Source organism: Medicago sativa, chromosome 3, assembly GCF_051527215.1.
Source record: "Medicago sativa cultivar Bolivia chromosome 3, Bolivia_mono, whole genome shotgun sequence".
Classification (NCBI taxonomy): Eukaryota; Viridiplantae; Streptophyta; class Magnoliopsida; order Fabales; family Fabaceae; genus Medicago; species Medicago sativa.
The window spans coordinates 100,118,867-100,138,906 of record NC_140751.1 but is presented as its reverse complement, the minus strand read 5'-3'; the positions used below and the strand labels follow the sequence as shown (position 1 = coordinate 100,138,906).

Sequence of the window (20,040 nt, the reverse complement as noted above, 5' to 3'; positions counted from 1 at the left end):
ATAGATGAGAATGTCAGAATGTAACATTAACCATGTGAAATTGAAGCTAATAGCATTTGGTGATTTTTAATTGTCGGTTATTGCTCATCTCCTCATTTATATGCTTAAAAATGTCAAAATATACACTACTGGAAGTTTGCTTACGGTAAAATGCTGCATTTTAGTGGTTTTGAACAATCAATCACCTTAGTATTAGATGCTTTCAAGAACGAATCTGGATTATAAGAACGAATCTGGATTATGTGATTTTTGCCATTTTATTTATCAGTTTTTAAGATCAAAGAGCCCTAATTCATCACTTACTCTTTCTTTGAGCATAAAAAAGATTATTTTCTTATGTAACCAAATGTAAGTTCATCACTCACTTATCAGCATGAACACGCACGGTATGGGAGCAATCACGTTAACATGTGCAAGTACTAACAAATAAGAATAATGATTCAATTACTCTTACATAAGTGATCACCAAACCAAATTAAAAATGACCAACCATATAATAAATGATAATGATAGTACATAGACCATCAGAAATAAGGAATCAAGACAGCAAAGAAAACTTGAAAAAAAATATAAAAAAATCAGAGTAAACAAAAGTCATTGTTGAATGTGGTATGGCTAGGAGGAAGCAGTTGGACAAAAAGTGATAAGATAATCGGATCCAGAACATGTGCAAGTGCTTGAAGCATCGTCATAAGCATAACTGTATGCAGAGGGACACGCAGTCTTGAACATCTCTGAGTACTGTGTTGGACTGCAACTCTGTGGACTCGAATGTTCACCGGTGCAACAAAACTCCTCGGTATTAAACGCCGCACACGCACTCTTACAGGCAACCACCGAACCCCCTTCCTCTGTTACCTGCAACTCCGCTGGACAATGACCGTTCAAATCCGCAACACAACCTGCATACTGACAATCACCTGTTCCTCTGGTTGCTTGTATCCCTATCCCCACATTGTAACCATCCACCAAACTCACGTCATAGAAGTCTTTATCTCCATTCCCGCTTCCGATCGTAAACTCCGCCAACGTCACTGGAGGAGCACCTCCACCGTTGCATTTCAATCCTCCGGTGCAGTCTCCTGTGATGCAATTCCCGTTACCAGCACCGTCGAAGTTGCAGCCGGTTCTACCCCAGAAACGTCCAGACCAGCCTGCTGGAGCAGTGAATTCAAAAGATGATCCTGGCGGCAGAGAAAATCCCCCGTCACCAAGTAGTTCAGCACCGTTGCCGGAAAGTGTTCCCGGCCAGATTGTGTTGTTACAACGGTTTTCTATGGTAAACATTGTCCCCGAAGCTACATTACCTGCAAAGAAAACCATACTAGCAGTTTAAAAACAAAATTACTTTACAAAAGACATGGAACGTAAAATCAGTGTTGAATTTCTTGTTCACCTAGTAGAAGCAGCAGAAGGATGATGAACGGAAAGGTGTTTGAGTTAGTGGTAAGAGCCATGAGTTTTGTGAATGTTCTTTTGTTTGATAGTATTTTTGAAGTTAGATTTGGAAGAGAACAGGGTTGAAGTTGTGGTGTGTCCACGAACTGAATTGAAAAATTTATAGTTACAATCTCTGAGTGAAATGTTTGAATTTGGGTCGAAATTATTTTAAGTAAAGTAGTTGGGTTCCAATTTTTTTTGGAGCAGTTTAAGATTGTGGTGGGACGTGTGCCAAAACGTTTCAAAGCTACCAATCTTTGAAAAGCTTCATCTATATGAAAATTTGTTTACAGTATGAAACTGAATTAAAATTGAAATATAGTCCGCTTGTGTGTACATTGTCATTGTACGTGTATGTAGTAAAAAATAAGTTTCTTTCTTAAAAAAAAAAAAAATCCTAATTAATTTGCCTGCCAGGCTCCACGTTCTCTGTGCTGTATAACCGAAAAGAAAAATACAAGATAGAAATGTAATTGAGAATGATTAGTGGTAGTAGAGCACGTAATTAAGGCACTAGTGCACTAAGCATTGAGGGGGCGTTTAATTTTTCAGGAACTTTACTTGACCCACGTTCTTGCAATTTTAACCCGTGATATATTCCATCTTTTGCATGCTCATTCTTGCATTCATCTTGCTCCATCAACTCTGATGATAATTCTCCAAGGTTTGATTTTCTGCTTTATTCAAAATTTCAAATATCTTTTTACTTATTCATTTCTCTTTAATGTTTTTTTTTTATTGAAGATTTTGGTTCTAATTCAAGATCTTAGTGTTTCATCTCTATCTCTCCGACTTGGCTTGCTCTAGAAGGTACCATTTTATTTTTCTTCTTCCAGTTTTGCTGTATTTCCTTGTGATCTTTTCAGTAAGAAACTTTTATAAAATTCATAATTAATTGCAAGACCATCTCAAGATTTCCTTTCCTACAAGTATTTGTTGAAAGTAAATGCTTTAAAATTATTGTTGAATTAACTTGTATAGCTAATGATATTTTCAGCAAATAAAGACTTCAATTTTTTATCATGGCTCATTTGATGGAAGCACGGAGAAGGAAGAAAAAGATCATATCAATGATATTGATCATGCATTTTGAGATGTTGAATTTCTTTACTTTGATGACAATTATGTTCTGCTGTCTTGTTCTAAGTAAGCGCATGAAAAAGCGAATAAGGTCACAGGATTGTTACGAAAGAGGTGAATTACTTTCAACTCGACAACCAAGACAAGAGAATGAGTCCGAATTGAATGAATCACTAACCTATAACAATACTCAGGCACCAAGTCTAGCAAATGAATTACAATGGGATGCTACTGCATATAGGACCAGAAAACGTGGGGGTAAAAGAGTAAAATATAATGATGATGTTTTTGATAGCTTAATAACTTCATTAAACAAGTTTGGTGAGTTTTATGCTAGCAGTGTTGAAAGTATGCAACAACTCTCATCTTGTTTTTTACACGAGAAATACGCAGCTGAAAGAAGGAATCAAGTTGTGTCCATATTAAAAGAAATAGAAGGACTATCCACTTACGAGGTTGTGAAGGCTGGTATGCTTATCACCAAAGACAACAATCTCTGTGACTTTTTTTTCACACTGGATACTTTTGAGTTGAGGAAAGAATTTGTGAAGATTGTTTTAAGCAATAATGGTTCTTAGAAGGATTCTAAATCTTTAGTGCTTTGAATGTATTTGAAAACTCATGTAGGAATTGTCTTTATTTGTTTTATTATTAGATGTATTTATCATTATGTTATACTTATTAGTGTGTTTTTGCAAAACAAATTCCCATGCTAGTGAAAATTAAAAATTGAAGATAAACTTCATGTAAAATTTATTTTGAAGTTTTCATTATTTAGTGGTATTTTAAATGTTACTTTCACATTTGAAATTCCAAACGACGATGGAAAAATGATGAGTGCCATATGATATAGTGTGAAAAAAAATAAAATGACAATATTGACTTCATATTTACTTCTGGATTTTATTATTCCTTTAACCTTTGATTCATCAATAACTCAACTAAAATCTTCTAAAATCCTTAAATAAAATGACAAAAGGACTCTACAACACTAAAATACATGTTAATGCGAGGAATAAAAATAAAATATCAAGAAAAAGGGAAGCAACAAAGAACCTCCCTCTCCTCAAATGATAATATTGACTATTCTTCTAATTGTCAAATTTCTGTGGCTTTGACTTAGCATACTTAGCATCCTCTCGTTTGGAAGAAGCATCCTTCCTTTGACAGTGCGTATCGACATATGACTTCAAGAAATGCCAAAGAATTAAAACATTTAAAAAAGAATTAAAAACCCATGCTCCAATTCCATTACATCCTCCTCTAGAATAATGCAACAAAAGTACTCCAACATGGCACGCCAAATTGCAACCAAACAACACCATATGAAAATTCCCTGAAAATTTAAATGTTTTACTAGGTAACCCAATTTGTGTCCAAAATCGGTACCCATAAACCACTGAACAAACCAACGTAGAGAACAATATAGCCAACACTTGAAGCGATTGTGAAAACTCCAGCCATAAATATGACATTATGAGAATAATCGAGTTGTTAAATAATCTAAAAAACGACAATTTTCTTTCACTTAAGATGACGAAAATTGTCCTAATCATGTGGAGATAACGAGAGAGGTAAAAAGCATAAGACCAAAAGAAAACACGACCCGATGGACGAATACCCAATGGGAAACATAGTAACCATTCGAATGGTGTGGTTCGGGTTCGTTGCCAAAGCCAACGAGTGTCCCGAACCTCAGCTTCGGCAGAGAAAAACATGCCGAAAAATATTGTTAGGGAGATTAATGACATGGAGAGACTATGAATTGCGGGTAATGGACCCAACGGTACAGGACGTAGTCTCCGACATAGTTTAAGGATGACATGGATAGTTACCGTGATGGAGATGTAAAAGAATATGGCGGAGATGAGAAACCACCATGTGGCGCCCCATGATAGGGCAGGACTCCACCGGAATGAAACAATCGATGGGTGATCTAGTAGCCAGTATTTAAGCTTCTCCTTTGTAAACTCGAGCATTGAATGTGTTCGTGACTTTGTGTAGATTTCTTGCATTGTCTTGTACTATTGTAAGGAATTTTTTTGGAAGTTGCTAAGATGATTTTATATGAGTGGAATTTGGATTATAAATTGGACCACCAAAGTTGAATCTCAATAAGGATTTGTTTATGTGTCGTATACGATGATGACTTCAGTTATATTTAAATTTCTTGTTTCATTTTCATTGCCATTGAATGTTCTTTAGGATCATATTCTAGAAGGATATGATGATAAAAATGCAAGCAGACATTCACAAACCTATTCAAACTCAAAGCGTACTTGTTACGGTTTCTAATTTTCTAATAATTCTTAATTTCTTAATTTGGTCACCGTCACATGGATAAGGAGATGAAATGATATTTAAAACGAATATGCGCAAATTTCAGACCCAAGTCCAAGGTTGAATTGTGGTTCCAAAAAATAATGCTCAGAAATTTTACATGTATTTCTACCCAACCAATAATACTATCTTTTATAGCATATGTTTGTTAAAAAAAAATAAAAAAATTTAGCTAGGGAGCTTGTACATTTTTTTTATTGCAAAGCGGAAAAAAACTAGAGAAAAAAGACTATAACGATCAATAGGTGGACATAAAACAGCAACATCAAGTAAAGATAAACGATTGATCAATCTGATAGGACTCATAGAAAATCAAAGTAGAATCCAAATCGCAATTTAAATTGGCTAGAGCATCTACATACATATTGATTTCACGATATGTATGATGAATGATTTTTCAGTCGAATGAAAAATCGACATGTTTGCTAATTTACACCTATATTTTTTTTAAATGAGTGTAAATTAGAAAATACTTCATATTTTAGGTTTTATGTGAATAAATTTTAAATAGACTAATAAGTATGGGTGTTCAAATCCAAACCGATCCAAATTAAAACCGTAAATCGATCCAAAAAAACCAAAAACCGCACAAAACCAGAATAATATTGGATGTGTTTGGATGATATTTTATGAAAACCGCTCGGATTGGATCGGATTTTAGATTGATTTTTCAAACCGAACCAAACTGCATACTTACATTTTAATATATATGTCCATTTTTATAAGTATAATATATTATATTAAGCTATTATTATTTTTCTTTTTAAGTCTTTTAATAGTACATATGAGTTTACCTTAATCAATTTCTATTTCATATGTTTCAAAGATAATCAATCATTTTTATTTCGTACTATTAATTTTTTTTTATAAATCATATGTTATATTTTGTATCAAACCTATTATTTTAGCATATTTTTATAAGATTATTATTAATAAAAAAAAGTTACAATTTGTAATTTAGATATCCAAAAATCGATCCAAATTAAACTGCATTAAATTGGATAGGATTGATTTTTAAAAATTAATCATCCAAAACCGAACCGAACCGCATATAACTTTATCTTTGAATCGGATGAGTTTTGCCTAAAAACCGATCTAAGGCGGACCGCGAACACCCCTACTAATAAGTAAGGTCTAAAATGATTTTTTGTGTGTGACAAAAGTTAAGAAATTTTTGAAGGAACAAAAGTCAAAAATGTTTGTTGAGTCTACTTATATATATAAGAAAGGAAATGCCCGTTGAAATTACCAATTTGCCCCTATGAGGGGCATTTTGGTAATTCAATTATTGGAAGTGGTTTTTTTTTTTTTTAAGGTTTGGCCTATGAATTTCCACTTTTGCCCCTAACCAATTTTTTTAATTATTTTCTTATTTTTATATTTTTAATAAAATTTAATTATTTTCCAATTTTTATATTTTTAACTATTTTTCAATTTTTCCTCCCAAATTCAATTGTTTCTACATTGCCGTTGTGGGAGATTAAGGTATCGTTTGACCCGACTTTTTTCAAACTTCTCTACATTTTGAAGGAGAAGTTAGGCCGAATACAATATCAATTAAGTACTTACTAAAAAAAGTACTTTTTTTGAACGCATAAAATTGAATGGAATGAGCTTTGGCCAGAAGTTGTTGAATATTAATTTAAAAAACTACTTCCTGACAATTTATTTCACAAGCACCTCTTTTCAACTCACGCCGGGAACTTTTTCTTTATTTTTTAATATTATATTTCAATATGTTTTTTTCTTCCATTTAACTTTATTTTTTTTAACCGTTCCATTAATTTTTTAAGGAGATTCCATTTAATTTTATTACCTTTTTTTCAAAGGAATTTTATTATCTTTTTATCACTTATATATTTAATTTCAATATCGTTTAATCATCACAATCTCACAAATATTTTTATTCACGCTGTCATTTAATGATCCCAAATATTTTTATCTCCTTTCTTCAACCTCGCGAATATATACACACATTAACGTTTAGAGTAATATTTTATGTCCGTCTGTCTGTTTTTTTGTTACGCTAATGCATATAATTTTTTTAGTGTTGCTTGGTTGAGTGCTACCTCACCAATTTTTTTAACTATTTTCCAATTTTTATATTTTTAAGAACTTTTAACTATTTTACAATTTTTTATTTTTAACTATTTAAAACTAAGTTGATGGTTCATGGTTTTTAAGGTTTATATTTTGACATATTACAATGATTCACAATTATCCGTCATTTTACCATCTATCCTTTCAATGTAATCTTCCAGACTGAATATTACTAAGCATATGTGAAGAGACTGAATATTGCTCAGTTTGATATTACTTTTTTGACGTCAAAGAGATTTTTTATTTTTTAACGGTCAAAATATTAATAACCAAGTTCCTACACAAGACGCTAAAGAGTTTATTGTGTTTCTTTCGTTCATTTTGTGTCATGTAAATATTGGTGTTAATCCCTTTTTGGTAACTCTATGACAATAGCGCTCACTTTTATAATTTTAACTATTATGTAATTTATGATGTTTTCCTGCTCTTGATAAAGCTTTCATAAATATTTTGATAAAGTTTTTTAATTTTTGTGCAATATTCATTAATTTGTTCATTTTTCCTTCGGAACAATTTTTTTACAAAATACGTTACTGAACCCCATGCCTTAAACTATGCATCACAAATATTTGGATTATGCGAACTTCATTCTCAAATTTACTAAGAATGGTAATATTTCGTAATTTGAACATCTCTCCTTTAAAACAAGTTTTTAAAAGTGCGTATAATTCACATGAAAGGACTCGATACTAAATTGCAGTTAATATCTGTCTTTGCTGTAGATCATGTGAAATGATTTATATACGTTGAAACTGAAAGGCAAAATGATATAAATCAAGTAGAGAGGCATTCAACTATCTGTCTGATTCAGAAGTTTGTTCACCTAAAAGGAATGGATACTAAATTGCAGTTACTATCTACCTTTGTTGTAGATCATGTGAAAGGATTTATATACGTGGTACTAAATTGCAGTTAATATCTGCCTTTGCTAGGGGTGGCAAAAATACCCATGCCCACGGGTACCCGTGGGTAAAATCCGTCACGGGTATGGAGCGGGTAGCTAAACTGGTATCCACGGGTATAATAAACGGGTATTTGACTACCCATTATTATATGCACACAGACACGGATTAGATTGTATCCATACCTACGGGTACCCATACCCGATAATAAATTAAGTAAATTACTAATATATCTTTATATATCATATCTTATTACTTGAAGTTGGTACCTTATTGAAGAAAATTTTACCCCCCACCTAAAAATCCTCAATAGTAACCTATTTTTATTTTAAATTTTTTTAATTCATCTTATTAAGTTCACCGTTTCCACTTCATTCACATCATAAAACATATAGATTATATAAGAATCATGAATTTTCTATGAATTATGTATGATTTATGAAATTTTGAGTGGATTATGTATGGATGTTTAAAAGTTGATGTTTTTTGGTAATTAAAAAAAGTTATTATTTGTACCAAAAAATAAATAAATTCAAAACTCCATGGGTACCCATGGATACCTCAATACCCACGGGTACCCGTATAGTGAGTACCCACGAGGATACGGGGCGGGCACAGGTATCATACTTATCCAACGGGGCGGGGACGGGTATCATATTATCCGTACCCATGGGTATCCATTGACATCCCTAGCCTTTGCTGTAGATAATGTGAAAAGATTTATATACGTTGAAGCTAAAACACAAAATGATATAAATTAGGTAGAGAGGCTTTCAGCTATCTATCTGATGCAGAAGTTTGTTCGCCTGAAAGAACTGGATACTAAATTGCAGTTAATATCTGTCTTTGCTGTAGATCATGTGAAATGATTTATATATGTTGAAGCTGAAAGTCAAAATGATATAAATCAGACAGCTTTGGTAATAGGGTTTTCATTGGTTTATAGATAGATATCAATTATTACTGGAAAAGTGTTTCTACCGCTGACAAAATATGTTTTCATTTGTTACTTGTGATCAAACCATTTTAAAGATTTAATTTTGTAATCCGTAATGCAAGAGTACTCTAAATATTGTATTATGGTTTATAATTATCTGTCATTTCACAATCTATCCTTCCAATATAATATTTTGTCAAATACGTTACTGAACCCCCGTGCGAAGCACGGGTTTGTAACTAGTTTTAATATACAAAGCTTTGCTTGGCAAAGTCTACTTCATTGCTGGTGTTAAAGTTTGGAATCGAAGTTATAACAGAATGAGCCTTTATATGAACACGATTAACATTTAGCGTTTTAGTTTTGGCATCAACCAATATGAGATGAATCGTGATTTTTCTAGAGAGTTTAATTTGTTTGAATGATTAGTTGTGTTATATAAACCATCAAAATATAAATCCCCTATGTATAAAATCGTGTGCGTGTTTATTTCCATCTTTTATTTACTCTTTTTTTTTAAGTATCTTTTAAAATAGGGCACATAAAAGATACTTAAAAACTACTCTAACTCGAGCCCTATTTTAAAAAATGCACAGAAAAATTAAGAGTAAATTACACTCCCTCCCCTCAAAGATGTTTGAATTACACTCCCCTCCCTCTTATGTTAAAATATACACTTCCCTCACCTCTTATTCAAAACATATTAGAAAATATTTCACTCCCCTCCCTTGAGAGAAGCTTGAATTACATTTTCCTCCCCTCTTATGTTAAAATCTACGCTTTAGTCCCTCAATAATTTTTTTTTTAAATTTCTAATAATCTAGCAAAAAAATAATCTAACACACTTCAAAGAAAAATAGCATTGCGGGTTCATTTTATTATAATCAAATTTTGAATACATGTCTTTCTCTATTTTTTATTCACAATTTTATTAACATGTAGTTTTAAACCCTATTATAAAATATGAAACAACCCATAATAAAATTAAAATATATGAAAAATTACTAAAGTCGATTAAGTATGGTTATTTAAAAGTGATTTTTATACTCTAAATTATAAAATTAATAACAAAATATTTAAATTTAATTGTCATTGACATTTAGATTATAAAGAAACAAATTTATATTTTTTAAATGGTAATTCAAAATTAATATATATTATAAAAATATTTATTTATGTTAAAATAGATTAAAGTGTATTCTATATTGAATTATTAAGGGATGGAGTTGTAATTCAAGCATCTTATAGGGAAGAGGAGTATAAATTTTCCTTTTCAAGGGAGGAGAGTGTATATTTTAACATAAGAGGGAAGGAGAGTGTAATTCAAGCATCTTTGAGGGGAGGAGAGTGTAATTTACTCAAAAATTAATGTTCAAGAATTTTTTCCACTTAATAATATAATACACGAGATATTAAACATATATTATTTGTGTGTATTATATTATTCAAGGAATTCTCGCCTAGGTTGGAATTTTCTTGCATGACTGGTAGATTTGGGTCACAAAAATGTTCATTAGACTCCTGAGAGACCTTAACTTTGAATGCCTCCAACTTAGCTGCCACATGTTCATAAATCAAAATAGGGCTCGAGTTAGAGTAGTTTTTGGTCTAATCACACACATGGCGGGGCAAAGTTATGCGACAATAATGATTTTTTTATTAGATGAGACTAGTTTTGAACTGATTCACGTGGTTTATCAACCCCACCTTTGCAATAATCAACATTTACCTCAGAATGAACACTTTCTGTCATTTCTAGCAGTACGAGATTTCTTCATAAGTGTGGTAATGGTGATGGCCATTCCAAAAAGAAAAAGTATAATGGCGAAACGGTCTCGATTTCCTCCAAAAAAATTGTCACTAATATAGCAATGAATTTTTTTAAGGCAGATGCTAACTTCTGTCCTCAAGGGCACATGTTAAGGAACTTATTATAGAAATATACATATTAAAAGTTGTGTAGTCAATTTCTTAAAAGTTAATATATTATGTCTTCCAATGCAAAGTTACTCTTTTTAGGGTCCTTAACACACCCTTAGACATAAGTTAACATGACTCATTTTTTAACGAAGCCACCCACTCTTTTTGTCTCAAAATTCTTACACATGTACATACACTCCTATTTTCTTGTAATAATTTGTTGCATGTGGCCTGTCTCTAGGCTGACCCGCTGATTTTGTTTGTATACACACATATAGCACATGCATGCCTTGCTATTTGCTTTAAGTGTACGTAGTGCATATTGAACTTGACACTATCATGGCGCATCATTTGAGTAGACACTAGACACATCCAGAGTATATTGCAACTTCCTTTGTCTAATTGTCTTTGCATAACTGCGTGACGCTCATGTGTGATTAATACGCCATGCAGTCTCAATTGTGATAATGCAATTTTAAATGCGACTAGTGTATGTGTCTTTGCTATCTTGGAAGTTTGCCTGCCTCTCTCGGCCCATCATGCTTTGTGAATTCGGTTCTCTGTGTTCCTTTTCTTCATTCCAGATGGCACATGTCATAGGCCACATCAATGAAACTGTTGAAGTGGATCCATCGGATAAATGTTTATGTGACATATATAGTTATTGGAATTCATGCAATTGGATTAGATTAGATGTAATCACAACCACATGAAGTCAGGTGCAGTCACCAGATTAGAATTATAAGATCGTGATGAGACTGTTCAAATTTTAAGGTAGTTTTCGATTTTCGTTTAGTATAAAATTCTGCTGTTAAATTATGGATCGTCTGATCAAGATCAAACAAGCTTTCATACCACTGATCTGTGACTGCACTCAAACTGCTCCGGAAATAATGGGTGTTACATGTACTTGGAGGCTACACGTTTTTTATTCCTCGGCCAAATGAGGTGTTGAAGGAACCAGGGGTCCATATTGTCCAATTAGTGTTTGTTCATGTACAAATCAATTCAAATAAAAATGATACCTGTGATAAATAATATATCTGTGATAAAAATATAAAGCCTAGAGTTTTCATATAAATCATAATCTAATTTTCTTTCAATGTTAGGATATTAACAGAAGTATAGTTAAAAGTACTTAACACAAATTTTGTATAGTGTTGATTGATTAAGTCTCTTCTCTCATTCCATTCGTCCACAAAAACATAACTTTAAAGTATGGTTTATTGAGAGACAATTCAACCAATTCACATCTTTAGTTGAATAATATATATCTCCGTTGAATTCTCACAATATTGTCACTTTTTTTTTTACCCTTCATTTTTTGTAGGAAGGCATAAGTGAGATCTCATATAAATATTCATGTGAATCCGTGAAGTATTTATAAGTATGCAATAAAATATTTTTTAACGGTTAAAAAAGTTAAGGAGAATGCTAACGAATATCTCTGAGGTATTTTCTGAGAACTTTAAATAGTAAGTTTTTAGGCCAAATACCTCCCTAGGTCCATTAAGTTTCACGTTTGTTTCAGATAGGTCCTTTAAGTTTCGAGTTTGTTTCGGATAGGTCCTTTCTGTCAACCTCCTTTAAGTTTCATGGATACGTATCCGCAAGTATTCATAGATTATGGCTATGTTATATATATATATATCTGTTCAGAACAAACAAAAGAATTTATTCGAGAAGGATAAAGATACTCACAATGGTGATCTACGGAAGTAGGTGCTCCGACCGTTGATGGTGGTGCTCCAAGGATTTGATAGCTGCAACCCCATTTAAGAGAAGGGGATGTTGTACCTGCAGGTGCTCCGACGTCCAAGTCACTGTATGAGCAAGAGTGGAGTGAAGCATAGAGAGATACATACCTTGTGAGCTTGTTAGTAGCTCTTTGTATCGGGTGAAGGAGACCGCTATGGAGTAATGGTGGAAAAGTTGTTATGAGTGGCCCATGAATGTCCTCCATGATAGCCATTATGAGCCGTTAGGTAATTATGTGCCTTCATTGTGGCAGAGAGAATCCGATGTCTGATGGTAGGTTTATACTTGTTGGGCTTCTGAGTAAACGAGCCCTAATATGTGGCAGGTTAGGCTTTTGGCTAGTCAGGAACAACATCTGATACTAATATGACACCATGTGTTAGAGCATTCAGACTTCATAATTAACCACCAATTGTTATTGGTCAATGTGTTGCTCGTCTTCTATTATAAGAGAAATTTCACTTTTAAGGTTCATTCAATAAATGATGTATTTGATATATATATATATATATATATATATATATATATATATATATATATATATATATATATGGGAGTCCCTAATACGGACCTTAAAAATAAAGGTGCACTTGTGGACCTGTGCAAATGACCTGTTACTGTCGGTTATCCTCAATCAATTTTCTTAATAATTTTAATTTTATTAGTAGCCTTGAATGAATTGGCACCGATAACACTTCACCCTTCCCCGTTCCTTTTTCTTTCCCTGAACTGAACTCACATTACATTCACATTAAATCTCCACCATAATATTCACTTCATTCATTGGAACCTCACCCAACGCCACCTCACTCTTCTACAAACACTCATAGATATCACAGCGGCATGAAGCATGACTCACTTGAGATTTGAGAAAGTTATGGATACAACAACATGTGAGAAAATCAATGATTTAACTATCGAACTTGTTAATTGTTATGAAAAGATTTTGAGTTACTGGAAGAAGAAAAAAAAACAAATACAACATGAAATAGTGATAACGAGGCTACAAATCCAATTTCAGTAGATTTGTGAAGAAAATCTTTCATGGTTCTTTCTGTATGATTCAGTCAAAACTCAAAGGAGAGGACAAAAGTATATCTAATCTTTGATGTTTTTTTTTTTGCATGATCTCGTGAAGGCCGCGTAGGAATGATTAGGATAAGATTGGTATTTATTATTTGGACAATAAACCTCAGTAATTAATAACTAAGTTCTCTTGAGAAAAAAAAACTAAGTTCAGCGAGCATAACCGGCTGTGGCAGGTCAGTTTGACAGGTCCACCAGGCACCCTTAATTTTAGGGTCCATATTAGGGGCTCCCTATATATATATATATATATATATATATATATATATATATATATATATATATATATATATATATATATTATTTATTGAATGAATTTAAATAGTAATTTTTCTATTGGTGGGATCAAGATATTTTTATGGATACCATCTAAAAAGGTGAATGTTCATTGGTTGAGGTAAATTATCCAGCATTCTTTCATGGAAACCCTAGTTGTCACCTTTTATTTAATAGTGTAACAAATCCGTATTGAAAAAAAAAAAATCTAATTATGTCGTGTCTCATGTGCCACGGTGATTAGGTTAAAGTCCCTCTAAATCCAAGCATTTTCAGTTTCAAACCTTGTGATTCATGCACGTTTTAAATCTGGGTTTCGATCAATAACTAAGCCGCCGCTGATCCTAATTTTAACTTTTCTTCCCATTTGCTGTGAAAGAGATAAAATACGGTATATGGGGCAAAATTGTAGGTTTTTTTTTTGTGAGATTATATTTTTCGTTTTGAAAATTGTCCCGTGTGTAAAACACGTGATTCATATTTTGCTTCATCAACATGTACATCAACTTAACCAGGTAATTTGACTCAAATGATGAATGAATTTTAAAGAATAAAGAGAACCGGTCTTTTGTGGAACAATTTTTGCTATCTCACCCACCGCCGAACTCCAAATTAATAGAGTTCTTTCGTCTAAGAATAAGATGATTTTTTTTTTTTTTTTTTTACAAAAGAATAAGATGGTTAACACAAATAAAAAAAAACGTATCCTTATTTATTAATTTTGTTAGGTCTGGTCTGCAGCAATTTAACCTAATATTTTCCTGCTCATTTGCTGTATTAGGTTAGCAGTAATTTAACCTAACAAATTCCATCTTAAAAAATGCATTGCACCAATTTCATTTATATCCCTTTGCCTCTTTTTTTTGACAATATTTTGTACACTTATGTCTTTTTTTTGACAATATTTTGTACACTTATTTAATACTAAAAAAATGCATCGCTATCATGTTGCCTTTTTTTTTTGACAATATTTTGCACACTTATGCCTTTTTTTTTCCTTTTTTTTTGACAATATTTTGTACACTTATTTAATACTAAAAAAATGCATCGCACCATTTCATTCCTATCCGGTTGCCTTTTTTTCTTTGACAATATTTTGTACACTTATTTAATACGTTTACAAACAGAATACCCTAATTTCCATGCAAACTCGGCTATCCTAATTTTCATGCAAACTTTGCTATATATATATCAAACCCTAAACCGTGTTTCTCTAAAAAAAAAACCTAAATCGTGGTAAACTACACGGACAACAGAATAATCATATATTTTGATATTTTGATTTTTGCAAATGGAAGGACGTGACCTTACAACCTTCCTCTCATACCACTGCTTTACTGGTATTCTAATTTAACATGCATTTTATCGATATGCATATTTTTTTGAGAAATGGAATATCCTTTTTGCGTTTTTTGTTTTTAGTTTGAGATGTTTACACCAATTTTGGCAGTCTTCCTTTTACAGCAAAGTAACAATGGCCATTATTTAAGAGACTCAACATCAAAATTGGAATGAAGGTAGTCAATGAATTCTATATTATGTATCTTTTTTGTTAATCGTATTCTACTGTTGTTTTTTTTTTGTTGAAAAATTTAATCGCATTCTAATTGATAACTAAATAAAACTAATTCCCTTAAATGCTAACTCTTGGAGCAGAAGAAAGAATGAGCTGGAAAGAAACAATAAGTGCAATGAAGTAGTAATTTATGTTAATTTTTCTTTTAGATTTTTCTATTCTATTTTATTTTTGAACCATGTATTTGTTTTTTGTTTTGCTAATTTTTTTTCTTTGTTTTAATTAATTTTCTTGCATTCTTTTTGTAGACAGTGCACTTTTGAAAGATGTTCACATTGAGTAACATCCATGACTAGGGAAATATGCAAGGTTAAACTTCATATTGGACTGAAAAGACATGATTTCCTGATATAAGAGATACCATCAAAGACATGATGTTTGTGTAGGGATGTTATTAAAGAGCCCAAAAGATAGTCAATTTGATAGTCAATTTGATACTTATATATGACACTCTAAAAATGCAGTCAATTTAATACTTATTTATATATGACACTTTAAAAAAAAAAACTGTGCATCGCATGGATCGAATTCTAGTACATTGTTTATTAATTAATCAATAGATAAGTCGGCGATCCTTGAATGCGAATCCGTCCTTCTTTGTTGAATGTTTTTAATTGCTATTACTATAAATAATCCTTTTGTTTCGTGGGAACGCTGATGTAAGATTCGGTTGCTGGGAAATAGTTTTCGGAAGAGGGTGTGATAATACAACGTTTACCAGCAGGTGAAGAGAACAAAAACAAGTAAAATGGCTTGACCGTGAACCATTAACAAACACATTCAATACGTGTTGCTTAATTACATGAATTCGTTTTCAAAGACGTACAACCGTAAAAACAACGCTTGGTGTGATGAAGAAACGCATCGAATACGAGTGAAAACATCCAGTGATACTCTTTGTTGGTCTTTAACAGTCACATGTCTCAGTCGCTTTAACATGAAGCAGGCGCAATCCTTCTGGATTTTCCATTCCAACCTTTTTGGGGCAGATGGCTCTCTTAATTTGCAAGGCTTTTCCTCATATGTAAACTATCTATTTAATGATAAATTTAAGTGTTTCCTATATTGGTAATTTTGGAGGAAAAAAATTTCAAATTGTTTGGTGGCTGAAAATTCATCTGTTAAGATGAATAGGTAGGGTGTTCGAGATTCGAACATTGATTCAAGATGTGACGGACACTAAATATAGATATTTTATTAATTGGGATTCGAACATTGGTTCGCAACATTGTGAAAGTTTAACCACCTTCGCTAAAGACAACATTTGTAGATAAAAAAAAAAAAATTTAGTTGCTTAAAATATATAAAAGTTTTGATTACTCATAATCTATTATTGATAATTTATATCAATCAGATAAATGTGTATTATTTTTTTGGGTAGAATAAGTAATATGTTTTTTTTAGGAAATAAATAGGTAGAATAAATAATATGCTTTTTAGAGAAATAAATAATATGTATTACAAGGTTTTAGAGTGTCATTTTTTTCTTTTTACAAGAGAGGGTAATTTTTTTGGTTAAGTACCTTAATGATTAGACTCACACACTATAAATATGAAGAAGTGATGAATTTGAGGTTCGTATCATAACCCCTACATGTCAATATTCATGTAGCAACAGAGGCGCACTTACAAAGAATGTAATGTTTTTTACTTGTATAAAAAAATACATATAATTAATTATCTTCAAAAAAATTATTCCATCATTTTTAATTTTTCATACATTCCATCCACATACTTATATTTGAGCCGATATTAAATATATTAAATATAACTGATTGATTACCGAGTTCAGGTGATTAGTAAGTTTCACCAAAACACAAATTGTTTAAGAGAATTCGAGTTTGATTTCTTGGTTCGATAGTTCTTGGTCAGTTTATACTTACGTCACTGCCAAACTCCATATTATCAAAGCTTCTTCCCCTAAGAATCAAAGGGTTAACAAAAAAATCGAATCTTTTCCTTAAAAAAAAAAATTGAATCTTTGTTGTCCCACTATATAAAATATGCTTGCAACATAACAATTTAAAAGAGAGTAAAATATTGTAAAATTCGACTGTGTAAAATATATATATTACCAAAAAAAAAGAGTGTACACCCTCCAGTCACAAATATAAGCAAAATTTTACTTTTTAGGTTCATTTAATAAATAATGTATGTGGTCTATTTAATAGTCCACATACATTATTTATTGAATGAACCTAAAAAATGAATTTTTGCTTATATTTGTGATCGGAGGGTGTAGAATATAGTGAGAGAAGAGAAGTTACCGACAGTTTAAACGGGAGGGAAATGAAACTTGGAAAGAGAGGGAATGGATGGTCTAATGTAATGTGGACCAAAACCTGAAAACGCTAGCAAACCATCCACGATGAGTCGTAAATACTTCCAGTACAAGAGCAATGTGAACTATACCAAATTCCACCCTACATAAATTCTTGACTTTTCATCTTCTATTCTAGCCAGCCCATCCAGCTACTCTATTCCCTCTCTTTTTCCCAGATTCTCTCTTTAATATATTCCCTTTTTCTATTACCACCATCACCGTCCAAACCGTGTTTTTCAAATTTCAATACCTCAATACTCCATAATCCCACCCCATACGTAGCACACAGATCTCACTCTTCTCTATCATTTCACTCTTAACCGACACACTCACAAACACCGGCCTCAACAATAAACACAAATCAAATTATGCAATCTAAATCAAAACCACCAAAACCAGCATTTCTATTCACAGTTCTAATCCTATTATTCTTCTTGTTACCGTGTCTATCATCTACCATCACACATCAATTCAAAGAAGCCCCTGAATTCTACAATTCCCCAAAATGCCCTTCCATTACCGACACTTCAAAATCAACAGTCCAAGTCCAAGTAGCAATGACACTCGACACAACATACATCCGAGGATCCATGGCAGCAATCTTATCAATCCTCCAACATTCATCATGTCCACAAAACATATTCTTCCACTTCGTTTGTTCATCAAACGCGTCCAATCTACGCGCCGCAATCATAACCTCCTTCCCCTACCTCAAATTCCATCTCTACACCTTTGATGACACAACAGTCACCGGACTCATCTCAACCTCCATTCGTTCCGCTCTCGATTGTCCTCTCAACTACGCTCGTAGCTACTTACCAAATCTCTTACCACTTTCCGTTAACCGTGTTGTTTATCTTGATTCAGATCTTATTCTTGTTGATGACATTGCAAAATTAGCAGAAACACCGTTAGGAGAAAACTCTGTTTTAGCAGCACCTGAATATTGTAACGCAAATTTCAGTTCTTATTTTACTCAATCGTTTTGGTCTAATCCTTCTTTGTCTCTTACTTTCGCAAATCGAAAGCCATGTTATTTCAACACTGGTGTGATGGTGATTGATTTGGAACGATGGAGAGAAGGGGATTATACTGCAAAGATTGAGGATTGGATGGAGTTGCAGAAGAGGATGAGAATCTATGAATTGGGTTCGTTGCCACCGTTTTTGCTTGTTTTTGCCGGGAATATTGCTCCGGTGGATCATAGGTGGAATCAACATGGACTTGGTGGTGATAATTTCCGTGGTCTTTGTAGAAATCTTCATCCCGGTCCTGTGAGTTTATTGCATTGGAGTGGGAAAGGTAAACCTTGGGTTAGATTGGATGCTAGTAGGCCTTGTCCTTTGGATGCACTCTGGGCACCCTATGATCTATTGCAAACTCCATTTTCTTTTGATTCTTGACCAATCATCAATTCACTACCTGCGATGAAAGGCGTGTTCGATGTTTGACAGTGACTCATGTGTAATACATTCAATTATTACCGGTGTCGACATGTCAGGGTGGTATCTGATATTCATGTTAATGATTCATGGCTTGTGAATCGGATTCATCCATTTACACATTTTTATCTTTACATATACATGTAGTTATATACAATTTGAGCACTCTCTGGCGCATTCCTATTGGTTAAGGGAAGGTTGATCTTCTTTTTGGGTAAATAATATTCACACGAAGTTGAATTTTGAAGCAAACATTGGGGGAAGAGGTGGTGAGGGAGAAAAGTTGGTGAGTAAGATTTGTGATTTTTGCAATGACAACTAATTGATCGTTCTGTTACTATTATTTTCTGTTCATAATTGTTCTGCTATTTGTGTCAAATAACTTTGCATATCAAAATATCTCTGTAAGTTGGATGCTTGAATTCACGATTTCATGAATTCATTATGATAATGAGAACGGAGTAAACTTCTGTATAGGCTATAGAACCATGCCTATGATTTTCAATTCAATCCAATTGTAATTGAGAAAAAATGTTACGATAGAAAAAATGTGTATATATGATTTATCACGACTCGTTATTTTTTTTGTAAGAAGATAAAATGGAATATAACCAAACCTTATTCTCTCAAGCACAAAGAGTGTTGGAGGAGAACTAAGGAAGAAAAATATTGTTTCATCGGTTAACCAAAAAATCTAAGTGATAAGTCATAATGCAAGCTCGCTTAGAACCACAAAAAAGAGACATAAATTAAGTGAAACTAAAAATCAACTTCCAAACATAAGAGGGGTTCAACCATTAAAAGGATTAGAGCTTGATTTTATCTATAAGCTGATTAATAGGATTCCATTTTTGTTGGAA

The 20,040-nt window shown here is 32.6% G+C and overlaps 1 protein-coding gene, 1 long non-coding RNA gene and 2 pseudogenes across 3 annotated transcripts; 2 read left to right on the top strand and 2 right to left on the bottom strand.

Annotated features, from left to right (window-relative positions):
• Positions 1 to 389: 389 nt before the first annotated feature.
• On the bottom strand, positions 390 to 2,019 carry LOC146942849 (pathogenesis-related thaumatin-like protein 3.5). The gene is made up of 2 exons (XM_085756939.1): positions 1,397 to 2,019; positions 390 to 1,307 (listed from the first exon to the last, which is right to left on the bottom strand). The coding sequence occupies exons 1-2, from the start codon at positions 1,455 to 1,457 to the stop codon at positions 616 to 618; spliced, it is 753 nt and encodes a 250-aa protein (XP_085613065.1). The 5' UTR covers positions 1,458 to 2,019; the 3' UTR covers positions 390 to 615.
• On the top strand, positions 2,001 to 3,224 carry LOC146942848 (uncharacterized). Its single transcript, XR_015032882.1, has 3 exons — positions 2,001 to 2,104; positions 2,185 to 2,250; positions 2,438 to 3,224. It is a non-coding gene; the product is annotated as an uncharacterized LOC146942848 (long non-coding RNA).
• Positions 3,225 to 3,403: 179 nt separating this feature from the next.
• Positions 3,404 to 4,614, bottom strand: LOC146942847 (fatty acid elongase 3-like pseudogene; annotated as a pseudogene).
• A 13,039-nt stretch (positions 4,615 to 17,653) lies between these two features.
• LOC146942846 (putative galacturonosyltransferase-like 1 pseudogene) lies at positions 17,654 to 19,690 on the top strand (annotated as a pseudogene). Its single transcript, XR_015032879.1, has one exon. The product of XR_015032879.1 is annotated as a putative galacturonosyltransferase-like 1 pseudogene (transcript).
• Positions 19,691 to 20,040: the final 350 nt, after the last annotated feature.